Here is a 14,124-nt window from a genome sequence, read left to right on the forward strand (position 1 = left end):
TCTTGCATGTGGGACACGATCGATACGAAGACCGTAGCCTGCAAACGCGAAGCCAACAACGCTTTTCACACTTGCGCAAACGTTTGACGGCAGGCAAAGAACAATGCCGTGTGTCACTCGGTGTCTTTTCCCGGTGGTGGCATCCAAAAGGCTTGTCAGCTTCGTTTCGTCGTTTGTCGCCATTCCCGCGCAGCGCCTTAACGGCGTGCCAAATTGATGTTAAGGTAAAGAAATTATCTTGTTCAGCCTTCTCATGAGACTCAAAAGCTGTCATAGTAATTCTGAGTGCTGCTGTTAGAGGCGCAGCAAAGTGCCACTCTCATCCCCAGTGGCCGGCGTCCCCTCCATTGCATACAGATATGGATGGGGAGGAACAGCTCACGGAGCGCATTAGTGAACAAGGTCAATGTGGTTCGGTGAAGTTCCGACTCCTAACTTTCAGCCTTCCCCCCAAACGTCACTTCCCTCCTCGTTTTAACCGTCAAACAAACACACGGGCCGAAGAATTCAGAACGAATTGCCCGTCATCCACCCGCTAAATCTGTTCAAAATGACACCTCACAAAAGCAGGGGCCTTTAAAAAGGGTTCAAAATTGCAATGTCGACACTTTTCCCTACGCTGGGGTCCAACCTGGCCCCAGGTTCGCTGCTGCGTCGTGTAACTTGATCGAACACCCATTAGTAAGCACACAACTCAAATAACGGTCGAATGTCGAAAGTAGATTGCGACAAATTTCCGAAAACAAATCTTCATGGTGCTTCCGGGTGCCCCCCGGCGCAGTCGCCTTGGTAACCCAGCCTTGGCTGTACTCCGGGCCCCGGGTGATGTTAAGGACACCTGAATAGACGCACATTAGGCCACAGCCCTCCCCTGGAAACTGTCGTATTACACGGAGCCCCAAAGCACAAAAAGTTTCTTTTTTCCTTTTTTTCTTGGAAGTCTGTGTCACGCAAAAGAGGGTGAAAATAATATTCCCTACAATTCGATGCACCGAAAGGGGTCCTTGATCTGTTTCATGTCGTGGTAGTCAAATAAATACACAAAGAGACGGATGAAGAGATTTCGTCCCAAGGACTTTTATCTTAACTCATCCAACAGCACATCAACAAAAGAAATGTTTTGAAGAGCCACAGCACTGAGATAAGAGTGTGAAACCCCCCCCCCCCCACCCACCCCAGCTGGTCACCTAGCTTTGAGAGCCACTGGGCTACAAGTGATCCCAGTTAAGAGTCTCCACTGAGCATGCTCACGCCACTGAAGACTGAATCGACACCTATGGTCCTCTCACGTGCTGGGGATGCTCTCCCGGAAGAAATGACATCCTAAGCGTGTCACACCGACACCGAACGATTTATTATTTGTCACATTGCTAAACAGGAGTGTCTCCTGTAAACCCCCACCAGGTTTCCCAGCGGAGGCCCCACGGATCCCGGGTTTTGGGGGATTAGTCGAACCCCATGTGAACGTGAGAACACTGCAGGCTGAGGACCATATGGTCCTCATGGTCCAGGCAAGTGATGCTACCTGGCGATTATTAAAAGAGGGAGGGAGAGAGAGAGAGGGGGGAGGAGGAGGTGGAAGGGGAGGGGAGAGGAGTACTTCAGGAGCCTACTTGACCAAAATAAAAAAAAAAAATAAAAAAAAAAGATACTGAGGCGAATTCAGCCTTTCGCTTTGAGTGTACACAGCTTTGCACAGTCTCAGCCAGACGACGCAAAAGAAAAGAGAGCACCGAGGGAGGGAAAGAAAACACACACACACACACACACACACACACAGAGAGAGAGAGAGAGAGAGAGAGAGAGAGAGAGAGAGAGGGAGACTTGGCTGATGCATCTCTCCGAAAGCATCCATTTCACGGCGATTACAGTTTGAAGCGGGAGGAGACGGTGCGCATTTCTCTCAGGAACACGGTGCTTTTTCCCCCCCCTCCGTTTTTCTCCGAAGTCAGTTTCCTCGAGCGGCTGGCGGGCGGAAAGACAGACTTTTTCTTTTTTTTTTTCTCCTTCTCTTCCCTCCACCCCCCCCTTTTCCCCCCCTCTCGCCGCCGTTTACCGACACGGACAGTATTCCATAACAAGCCTGTTTACTTGGAGCGAAAGAAACCAGGTCGTCCTGCCTGCGGTTCCCGTCCAGGCGATACCGCATCTTGGTTGTTTTTTTTGGCCGAGTGGAATTTGCAGAATCCCCCAGCTCAAGACGCTCGCAGGGGGGAGGGAAAAACGAAAAAAAAAAAAGGAATATCAGACCGTTCAAGTTTTCCTGGAAGTTGCGCAGTGACAGAAAAAAAAAAAGCCCCCCCAAAAAAAAGCCCACAAACATGGGAATGTGCGGCTACTTGGCGGTGCCTGGGAAATGCCTTGTCGTCCTCGGACTTAAATTGTTGTTCCTTGTACCTGCAGGGGTTCCGGCCAGAAGCGGGGATTCTGTATTAAAGGACAACATCACCGTCAGACAGGGGGACAGCGCCGTCTTAAAGTAAGTCTTTTAACTGTCTTTCGTGGCCACGGCGCCGGACGTTGTCTCCTCCCGTGCGCCGTGGGGATCGACTCGGTTCTATGTATGTGTGTGTGTGTGTGTGTGTGTTGGTCCAAACAGCTAATCGAGTGCAACGGTCCAGGAGTTACTAAAAGGTCACCCTAACCTATCGAAACACACACACACACACACACACGCGTGTTGTTTTCATGTTATTGTGGGTTCGAACTACTGACACTGCGTGCGCGTCAGTTACGGCGCAACGCGCTACAGCCGGCGCTCAGCCTCTCCTGCTCATTGCCCTTGAATGTTATTGATCCGGCCTGGTTAATGTCTTGTTGAGGATGCACGGAAGCTGAAATACTCAAATTCAGCGTCGGGAGAGAGGGGGGGGGGGTGCTGTGTACGTATTGATTCGGGCAGGCTGATACGAATGCCGTTAATGTTGCTTTCCTTACACTTCATAAAATGTTCTGGGGTTAGACGTCTGTTTTCTGGCAGTTTGAATCAGTTAACATATCACTCCAAACATATTTCCATGATACTCTTATGAGGGGCTCATGGTTTCACAGTGGCCATGTCACACTTAGTCATACATATATATATATATATATATATATTAAGTTATATCTTAATATTCCTGCATAGGGTTTTATTGCGCCTCTTTGTCATGTGTAAATGTGGTATTTCTCTCCTCACTGTAATGTTCCTTTTTTTTTATTTGTGCCTGCATACACTGCATTGTGGGCTTGCTGTAGGTCTTTGTGTAAGAATAGACCAGGTGTGGTGCTAGAAAGTGAGAAGCCCTGTAAAAAGGATGCGAGACAGGGGCCGTTCCACCCACCCACAGAAATACACACACACACACACACGCACACACACACACTGTACACAACCATACTGCTTCCTTATCTCATCCAGACATAAACTGCCATATCAGTCGACTGTAACAGCTACACCTGGAAAAGGTCTGAAAAGCTGCAACGCGCCCGTAATTATGTAAACCGATATGTTTGCGTTGCCGTCCGTCCGTAAGCTTTAACCTGCTCATCCTTGAGCGTGGCCCGGGGAGCCAATCCCAGCAGACGCTGGACGAGAAGCGGCTACACCCTGGACAGGTCGCCAGTCAAACGCAGGGCTGACACTGTAGCCTTCTGTTATATTTAAATACGGGGGAAAAAAAAACACACTGTACTGACAAAGGCAATGAGAATCAATAAAGCAAAAATATACATGAATAAAACTACGTTGAAATATGTACACGAAATAGGAAACAAGCACGCTGTAAGAAATCTAAGTGAATGCAACAATCAGAGGTTACATAAACGTGTGCTTTTCAACATAGGCTAAACAGTTACACGCAGCTGTATGGTGTTACAGATGTTAACAATAGTCCTGATTGTTGAAAGCAGACACTTTGCAGTCCTGATGGCAGAGCAACGACTTGGTGATGACGTCACGTTACCGTGCCTACAAGGGGCCGAATGTTCAGCACCTCGAGCTGTCAGAGCAGGGCAGTGCAGTTCGGCCGGTTTTACGAGGCATTTGGAAAATAATTATCGTCCGGTCTGATGACTGTCGACACGGACGAGCGGCTAAACAGCTCGCTGTTGCACCTTTTGATGGAAGAGGCGGGAGGTGAACTGCTCGCCGACAGAGGGAGTGGAACGCGTTGTCCAAGATGGAGTTCGGCTCAGTCCTCATCTTCGCTCAGCCTCGGAGAACAGAGCCAGTCTTTCTTTAGCAGTTTGCTAATCCTGTTCATTCTCAGCCATTACAAATGTGCGCTGGCCTCCGCTGATTAGTAGAACTTGTTAAGCAGTCTGTTGGAATCCGCTGAAACCAACCGCGTCACTCTCTCCTCACCCTGGACGGTGGCGGGCCGACATCCACTTCTTTGCCATGCTGGCGTTGAGCTGCAAATGGTCGCCCCCCGTAGCGGCCGACTGGGCTCTTTTGGCAGACTTGTGTTCTCCTTTTCTTGCCCTAACCTCTGCACCCCACAGTAGAGGAGTCATCAAATAACTGGCGGAGCCGCCGTGACCCTGAGTTGAATCTTAAAAGGAGAGGTGTGGAGAGTGAACTCGAAAAGCCGACAATACCGTTAACCCGGGGCGTCCCTGTGCTGCTTCGCAGTGTATCCGATACGCTGCCCTGGGGGAAGATGAACTGCTGCCTGTCAGTGAGCTAGTCAGTCCGCAATCCAGGAAAACCAAGCCATCCACCTGCATCGCTTTGAGCTTCTCCCCGAGCAGGAGGGGCTGGGTGGCGTTTAAAGCACCAGAGAAATCAAAAGGACAACACTCGTCCTTGCGTCCCAGCTTCGGGCAGACGGGAATAAGGCCCGTGGAGCTTGTATATGATAGCACTGTCCGCGCATTTGACAGCTAACAGGGACATGCCCGGAGAACCCTGAGGCTGATGCTGTGAGGACCCACTGCCTCCTCTGTTGATACAACTAAATTCTACCAGCGGACTCCTATACTTCCAAATAAAGCACAGTCTTTGGAACCCGCATATTTGCTCGCCAGGGGTTAAATGCGTTACGGGCATGGAAACCACAACATTGGCGTGATCCCCCGGCAATATGTTTTAATGAAAGATTGCTGCATCTGGGTGATGATTTCCTGTAGCTGGAACGATTCCCAGGGTGTTATTTTATTTCTACAGGGTTGCATTAATAAGACAGTCAAGGGCAACACAAAGCAGCATCATCCTCACATAAAGAAAGCCACTGCCAACAGGAACTTAAGCAGTTGTGAGCGGCAGAATAATTAGCATCATTCAACACAGCTTCAGTAGCAATACTACATTTTCTTTTTTTTTTTTTAACCAGGAAAAAATAGTGCCACATCTTGGAGGGACAAGAAGTTGATGCCAATTTGTCTTCAGAGTTCAGGTACTCGTAAATTGATTTATATCCTCACCACCCGTGGTTCTTTTGTGAATAATTGATTCTAACTGGCTGAAATGTTCCCAGTATTTGTGTCAATGTGGCAGTTGTAATAGATATCTAACTCTAATTAGCTGAAAGGTTGCGAGGTTTGAGTTACATGCTTGACAGACATGTCTGGGTGTTTAAGCAAAGTTCATCAAAGTGTATCTCGGTAAATGACTAGTGGTGACAATGGAGCAGCAAGTTAAGTGGTGCTGTTTGAGGGAACGTGCCAGTACTGTTACCGAGGACATCGCTAGTTGTCAGTCAACGGAACGCTGCTCTGCTATTGGCTCCGGGGGCAGCGGAGGGAGGGTAGAGTAAGACGAGCAAGATACAGGTACACAACATTATTTGTTTAAACCCGTACAATGAGCAACCCTGAACTGCTGTCGTGCTTTTTCCTGGCTTGGTAGCTCGAGCACATCAAGGTTCTCCCGTATCCCTCACACACCATCCATAAAAAAAATGTCCAATAGCATGAGTAGCATTACCCACCATGGCTTTAAATACACTGCACGCACACAATTATTAGGCAAGTGAGTATCTTGACCTTATCGTCATTTTCATGCATATTTTCCAACTCCAAGCTCTATAAACTTGAATGCTAATTGGATTTAAGCATTATCAGGCGATGTGTATTTGTGTAATGAGGGAGGGTGTGGCCTAAAGGGATCAACACCCTATATCTTCTTTACCTCAGACAATCAAACGTTTTGTTGAAAATAGTCAACAGGGTCGCAAAGAAATGTGTGGAGAAAAAAAGACGCAAATGAACTGCTAAAGACTTAAGAAGAATTAAACGTGAAGCTACCAGGAACCCATTAACCTCCCAGTGCTGCCATATTCCAGAAACGCAACCTACCTGGAGTGTCCAGAAGTACAAGGTGTTGGGTGCTCAAGAGACGTGGCCCAGGTAAGGAAGGCTGAAACACGACCACCACTGAACAAGACTCAGAAGTTGAAACGTCAAGGCCGGGCCCAAGAGATGTCTGAAGACAGATTTTTCAAAGGTTTTATGGACGGATGAAATGAGAGTGACTCTTGACGGAGCAGATGGACGGGCCGGATAACTACTGGGCACGGAGCTCCACTTCGAGTCAGACGCCAGCAAGGCGGAGGTGGGGTACTGGTATGGGGTTCTGGTATGGGCTGCTATTATTGAGGATGAGCTAGTCGGACCTTTGTCGGGTTGAAGATGGACTTAAAATCAATTCCCAAACCTACTGCCAGTTTTTAGAAGGTACTTTCTTCAAGCAGTGGCGCAGGAAAAAGTCTACATCATTGAAGAAGGCCGTGATTTTTATGCAGGACAATGCTCCATCACATGCATCCAAGTACTCCACTGCGTGGCTAGCCAGCAAAGGCCTTAAAGATGACAGAGTAATGACATGGCCCCCTTCCCCACCTGACCTAAACCCTATTGAGAACTTGAGATGAGATCAAATCTATAATGTGAAATTTCTGTCAAATAAATGAATACATGTCATCACCTTTCAAATATTCTTTCATGAGGATGTTTTCTAAGTGGGAACTGAAATACACAGCACGCCGGTCTGATTTGTTGCTGATCAACCTCCGCTCTTTGTTCTCAGTGCTGCGTTTCCATGCAATTAAAACGGTTCTATTTTAAATGAAGAAAGAAGAGGTGTTTTATTTGAATACCTGTGAAGAATGTGTGATTACATCCAAAGCAGTCACTGGGCAATTAATGCTATTTTAAGGTTATGCGAAGATTTGTTTATTAAAGAGGCATGCTTTCAAATGAATAATATAACAATTTGTGTGTTTTTCTCATTTTTTTTTACTCCTTTAGTTTGTTTTTGCAGGTTATTTGCCCACCATTCCCTCCCACTTTGGAATGCCTTATATGTCTTATACACTGCAGTTACTGTCAACTATTGCTAACTCTATGGTTGACCTGCGGAAGGCTACAAACACCTCTGTGACGCCTGCAAGTGATGAGATTTACTGGTTGGAAGAAAAAAAACACAGGGGTGGTTCACGCCTAACCGCCCCCGCCCTCCACCCCTCACCGCGCAGTTGCCCCGACCATCCAGAGTCACAAGTGCGACGACAAGGACATTGTCCATTTGTGTGTGGCCGTTGGTACACTAGAGGTGTGAACTGTCTCTGGGCCAGTCGACAATGTCATTTTGTTTTGACCTGTTACTGTACATTGGATGGGAGCACTAAAAAATGTGCTTGCGCGTGCGCAGCCACCCAAGTCGAGCCACTTCAACTGTACGGGAGCCGTTTAGGTTTGTGGTCATACCACTTCCCCTTCCTTATCCTTGTCTGCAGTGACGGTGGATGACAATATAGTCATGCATGGATTTCGCAGGACCAACCCGTTCAGCCTGCACCAGCCTTTTATTCCCCTGTGTTGAGCGAGCCACTGCTAGCGTCCGAGAAAGTGGCACAGGACCTAGACACAAAAAAACAAAAAAAATCTCTTTATTCAGCTTTGGGTGACAGCAATCCAGCTTGCATCCTCTGTGGCACTGATCAGAGACAGAGCTGAAGCCTGTTGGGGGAGCAGGTGGTAAATCCTGTGTTCCCTATAACCATTGTCCTTAAGGAGAGCAAGACCTACCGCTCCGACTTAATGACAGCGATGCTGCCTCATAGCCGGCTCTCCACTCCCAATGAGGAGTAGTACACAAGGCTGTGTCACGTCTGTTCTGCAGCTGATGTGTTTTTTTCGGACAGGTCTAAAAAATACAAACTGAGGGCCACTGCTTTCCCTCGCCGTCACTGGCTCCACTGCCATGTCACTGAAAGAGCCTTTATAATTCGGCTCCCTGTGGTCCTTCTCCCAGGTGGATAGATTAGCACCAGTGATGTCTGAGGTAATGTGACGCCGACCCCCTGGCGCAGTCCCTGTCTTAACCTTGTAAGCCGGAGCGTGGAGAGCCGAGTGGCAACTGATGGCAGGCCTGTCCAAATAAAGGTGCAGTCACACCAGGGTTGACACCTCTTGCCAGTAGAGCATTTCTTTCCCTTGCTGTAGGAAATGGGCAAGACAGGTGCGAGTGTGTGCACTTCTTTTCTCATCATGTGCTCTTCCAGCTCCGCGTCCAGCGATTTTGGCAAGCGGGCATGCTCGATGACAGGCCGATGCAGCAAATTCAGGGTCAGCACCTTCTCTTATTGTCAGCTCCACGCTGAAGTGGAGATTGGACAGGGGATGTCTAATAAAAGTTGGTGCCCGAATGGCATTCATAGGCTATGTACTGTATATATGAGCAGCCTTATGATTCTAGCCAACTTATTGACAGCTGATACCATTTCCCCATTCAACCTCAGTTCCAACCCCATTGCTCAGATTTGGACTTCATGGCTCCGGCAGCCAACAATGATTCAAAATTCAAGCTTGTCCAATATACTCATACTTTTATTGAATCGTAAACCGAATATCTTTGGCTTCTGGACTGACAGAACGAGACATCTGAAGATGTCTTGGGACTCTGGGAAACTTTTTTTTTCTGACATTTTATGTACTAAAAGATGAATCAATTCATCGTAAAAAATAACCGGCAGAACAATTAACACTGTATGATGTAGCATCACAGTATAGAAGCATATATTACGGCAGTTATAGGCTCGCAAACAAAGACTCGCAAGTCTTTGTGGAGCAGAAATGAACGATGAGCAATGTTTGGACCCAGTCCCTGGACGAGAAGGACGTTTTGCACACCGATTACCGCAGTCAAGGCAAATGAGAGGCCGAGTGATAATTTGCTGTCATCCGAGGAGCGCATCATGGTACCTACATCTTTTAATGTGGAACGGATGCAAACAACAATTTCTTGGTTCACACCCTAAGAGAGGCGAGAACAGAGTTGGACTGTCTAAAAAGTGAACTAGCCAAGAGTATTTATATTAGACCAAATGAATATATATATATTTATATTCGAGGAACCTTAAAAGCCCATGTCCCTGTGATTTATGTCTTAGCAATTCCCAGCTTAGTGATTTTCATATCTCACTCAGAAGCGATGAGAAGTGCTTGCCTCTAATGAGCAGGTGGGTATTATTTCCAAGCTCACATTTTATTGTATTATTGGAGGCGTGCAGGGTGTTCTGATGGAATGGCTGGTTTCAAGTCAAAAGCGCGTTCCCTGGTAGATATTTTGCACACCCCTGCACAAACTGTATACAGCTCTTTTCGTTTAAACAACAGCCGTGTTGTCAAATCATTTTTCACATTCTATTGACTTACAGTGCTTGTTTTATCTGTCTTCATAGTTTCTACTTAATATGTTTATTGTTATGCACCGACATGCCAAAGCAAATTCCTTGTAAATTTAAAGCTACTTGGCAATAAACCCGATTCTGACTCTGAATCTGAAAAGAAATGAAACAAAGGCCTGCCCTTAATTGAACCCGCTTTCAGAAAGCCGTGTAGAGCCATAATGCTGCGTGTGCTGTCAATAAATCTGCGACACACACACCGATTCACGACAACAAACCAAGGCTAAGCGTTTCATTTTGCTTTTACCGCGCATTGTTCATCTTTTTTCAGCTGATAACTTCTGTTTGGAAACTATCAGCCTGAAGCCACAAATATGTCAGCCGTAAGATAAGTACATTAAAATACAAAGTAACTATAGGGTTATACTCTTATCTTCTTTCCCTCTTGCTTTTTCTTTCTCTCAGATCAGCACTCACACACAACAACAGGGTTTGCTGTTGAAAAGATGAAGGTTTTAGAGTATATGAGCCACATTGAATAATTCAGTGACAAAGCAAGCTACTGCTTTCACTGACTCGGCTTCCACAGGTCTGTGTATCTAGACTGGAGAGTTTTCAGAGCTTTGAGTGGTACGCTTCAAACGGGCATGACAGCTCCACATCGATGAATACATATTTCAAAAAACATCAGCTAAATTGTGCAGAATTACTTGGATATGGGTCAAGTGCAAGTATAAGTAAAGTTTGTTTTTTTCTTTATCTTGCATACCACACTGCTCTGATCTCCCTGCAGTCTTTACATAAAGGATCCAACGGTATTCTGCTTTTCTTTAGCGTATGCTTCCTGTTTTTTTTGCGGGAATCAGTTAGGCATTATGACTGCAATTTGCGACTAACTAGCTCCTTTCTGTCTGTTTAATCGTGCCTCAGACATTGATCTGAAACACTGCGACGCACCTCGACTACAATAATAGGAAGTTTGTTATATCTAAAAATTATATCGGGATCGTGGGCAGACCAGGGCATCTTGCAAAAGGGAAGCCTAAGGGGATGATAATGGGAATGGACACGGTGAGCTTAGTTTCTTTGTTCGTGATCTTACAATGATGTATCATTTTTACCAATACTTTTCAGAAACCCACCCAGTCATGACAAAACAGGCCCAGATTTTTCCTCTCTGCTCAAGGCAGATTTTTTTCTACAGCCTAATAAAAACAAACTGAAAAGTAACCCCGGGATAAAAAAAAAACATCTTCGCTCACTTAAAAGTGGAAATCTACGGTTATGTTTTTTAGCAGTTGTATTAAAATGAAGCACTTGCTATGAGGGGGAAAAAAAATCCAACTTGTCATGAGACTCATTTTATTCGATGCATATTTTAAATAGGATAGTAATCCACGTATATATTTACATATATGTATCACTCTTACAAATATTTCCTCTGAGTTTTAATAAAATACTTTTACTTGTGATGAAAGGTAGGGATGTCCCAAAGTGATTCTGGCTCGGATCCTTTAATGTTGGGTACCTTCCGAGTCCGTCCGGATACTTATATTTCCTAAATGTTGATGAAATATGTATTCGACACAATGAAATTACTGTTGTAGACTACTAAGTTTGGCCACCTTATTTTTCACAAGCTACTTGATCCAAATACTGGAGGTCCTGGTTCATTCCTGGTATAAAGTTGATACGGTTTAATTTACTGATACGATATGAATGAAAGTTTTAACAGGCACAACGTGACTCCTGAAATTGACTTGATGGTTTTTACTAGAGGCGATGTATCACTTTACTTGCAGTTGTACAGCGGTGTTGAGCTGAATACAGATACACAAACCCGGCAACAGTCAAGTTTAATGTGGGCCTGTCGTCAAGTTGCTCACTGTGAAATGAAGTGACGTCGCTCATTGTGACTGGTAAAAGAGAGACGCTGCTACCTGAACATTTTGGACACTGCTCTTAGCTAATAAGAGACCTTTGCTAGCGTTGGAGCTTAGCGAATCTGTGAATTTGCCAACCTTGGTGTGAGAACTCCATCACTGCACTCTGATTTTCTCTCACATGTGCAGCGAAATGCTGCACGTTAGAGCCTGGCGGTTGTAAAGGAGAACAGCTTTGCAGCAGGCTGAGGTGGACAAAAGATATTAAGAGTACAGCAAAGAAAGGACAGGAATGCGATCGGGTTTATTTAAGCTGAAAGTGATCCATTAAACCATGCCCAGATCTGCGCCAATGCTGATCCTTAGGATCGGGACATCTCTAATGAAAGAGCCTTGGATGTTTTCTTAACTGCTAACACACCTCTGAAAATCCTTACATCGCCCCAAATGATGTATTTATTTGTTCTACCCTCAACCCTCCAGTTTTTCATCCAGTGCATCAACTGTTGGGTTTGATCTGCTGTGTCACTGCCACCAAATTCTAGTCTCCTTTAACCATTCAACTCCATAAATCACAGGTTTACAACTCACCAGTGTGTTAAGCAAAAGTAGAGTAGCATTTTTCTATCACCTTTTACCACCCCAGCGTTGAGCGCAGTGGTTAAATGTGATATGGAGATTGAAGTAACACAGTGATGCTGTTGAGGTCAAACCTTCCGTTAGAGTCCTTCAGTTCTGTACAGCTTAAAGTGTTCGAATAACTTAGGAATCTCAATAATACCCAAGCAGTAATGTAGCTCACTCCACCAGCTAGTCCCACTAGATATACCTATGGGGGTCGGGTTCCCATGTCCCGCTCTCCAGCAGTCGACTAGGGTTGTATCAGTCTTTTTCTAGCATTTCTCTAGACATCCATCTTGCACAGGTTGGGTTTCAGCATCTTTGTGTTGTCGTAAATCACTGAGATAGTCATTAATTTTTAATATCCAGAAACCTATGCGCCGTGCTGCAGTCCAACTAGATCCCCCACTTCTGAGAGCCAGCCACATCCATTACAGCCTGTCTTTGCTGTCCCCTCCCTGTGCATGTTTGGCTGCACCTTTCTGATATCATTAATACTCATCAGCAACACCTTCCATTCATGCCACATCCTGCCAGGCGATTTACGCTCTACTACTTTCACTCTCCTACCTACTTTTCTCCTCTTTTTAGCACATTCTTGTTCATCTACCGCTATAATTATAGCCCTAACTCTATATGGACAAAAAGTAGCCCAAAAGGTTTCCTAAAGCCGGGACCACACATAATGACTTTTGAGCTGATTATAGTTATTATTTGGGGCGTCATCACTGATCAGACCAAGAAGGGCCGAGTCTGTTTCAGTCTGGTCCAGGTGGCGTTAACAGTGGGGAGACGAGGGTGATGAAGGATTCTAATTGCTGGCCTTCTGATCAAGTGTTTACGTGTTTGAAACTGAAATCAGGATTGTTAACGTCACATAGTGGCAGTATCATTATGAAGTTCGGTCACCTCCAGACCTTTCTGAAGGGCTTACAGTCTTTGTTGCGAGGCATTTTTCCTCCATTTCTTTTCCTTTTGCACACTAAGGACAACACGAATTAGCAAAACAATTTGTTTTGATAGATGTCAATGAATTTCTGTGCTGGTGCAAGAACAAGCAAGAATTCTCGTGGGATTTTGGGGGGTTGCCTAGCGATTCTAGCGACTCTAATTATTCCCTTCATTGTCTAGCTTACACGCTCAAACCATTAGATGAGTCAGCAAATGAGTCTAATAAAGTGAGAAGAAGAATTGCGGATATGCGGCGTAAATTTCCTACCACGGAATGCCAAAAAAAATACAGGTAACAGTGCATAGTTTCTATCTCAAAATTAGATCAATGAAATTACAGGTTGTATTGGCCAGTATTTTCTTATTTTGCATCCACATATCCCAATGCCCTTATCCAGCCTGGCCTTGTGGATCACAATGTAGATTTCATATCAGCATTGCATTTCCTGGCATAAGAGCAATGATGCGTTTGACCTCCAAAGCCTTGAATCAATGAAGATCGCTGCAGTAGAACTACAGTCAGTACAAAGTGCTCGTGTTGAATCAGTAAGAGACTATGTCCTCATAGTAGAATCTCCCCGCCTGCCTGCCTGCCCGCCTGTCTGCTCGTCTGTCATGTGAGCTCAATAACTATATTTCATGGAAACATTATACTTATGGCAGAGGTTCCCCCCCCCCGTATAGAGTAGCAGGCGGTTAGATGTTGGAGCACTGAGCTGAATATATTTGCAAAATAATGAGTGAAAAGTGATTTTCTTCAATTTTTTTACTTCCTTAAGGCTGTGAGACTGGGAGTTCATTTTAATATTTCCCATTTGTTATGAGAAGATAAGTATGTTGTTAATTAATGAGTAACTTAGCTTGATTACTGACCTCCCCAGCATGAACGGTTATGTTTAATATACCATGGCGATTACGGGGGGGGACATTAGGGAGCTCGTGTACTCTTGTTTCCTGTAGTAATGGCTGTTATTTGTCCATTTGCTGTCACAGTTGTTTCTGTTCTGGTTCAAGAACGTGACTATCAGACACTGAAAAAGCAGGGGATCCTCTCCGGA

At 45.4% G+C, this 14,124-nt stretch overlaps 1 protein-coding gene across 2 annotated transcripts in view; it reads left to right on the plus strand.

Annotated features, from left to right (window-relative positions):
* Positions 1–2,321: 2,321 nt before the first annotated feature.
* Positions 2,322–14,124, plus strand: part of opcml (opioid binding protein/cell adhesion molecule-like) — a 135,169-nt gene continuing 123,366 nt past the window's right edge. For both annotated transcript variants that reach the window (XM_070916890.1, XM_070916891.1), the window contains exon 1: positions 2,322–2,479. In XM_070916890.1, coding sequence (XP_070772991.1) covers positions 2,322–2,479 — 158 coding nt within the window. The remainder of the gene's footprint in view (positions 2,480–14,124) is intronic.

The sequence above is a fragment of the Enoplosus armatus genome, chromosome 13, assembly GCF_043641665.1.
Source record: "Enoplosus armatus isolate fEnoArm2 chromosome 13, fEnoArm2.hap1, whole genome shotgun sequence".
NCBI lineage: Eukaryota > Metazoa > Chordata > Actinopteri > Centrarchiformes > Enoplosidae > Enoplosus > Enoplosus armatus.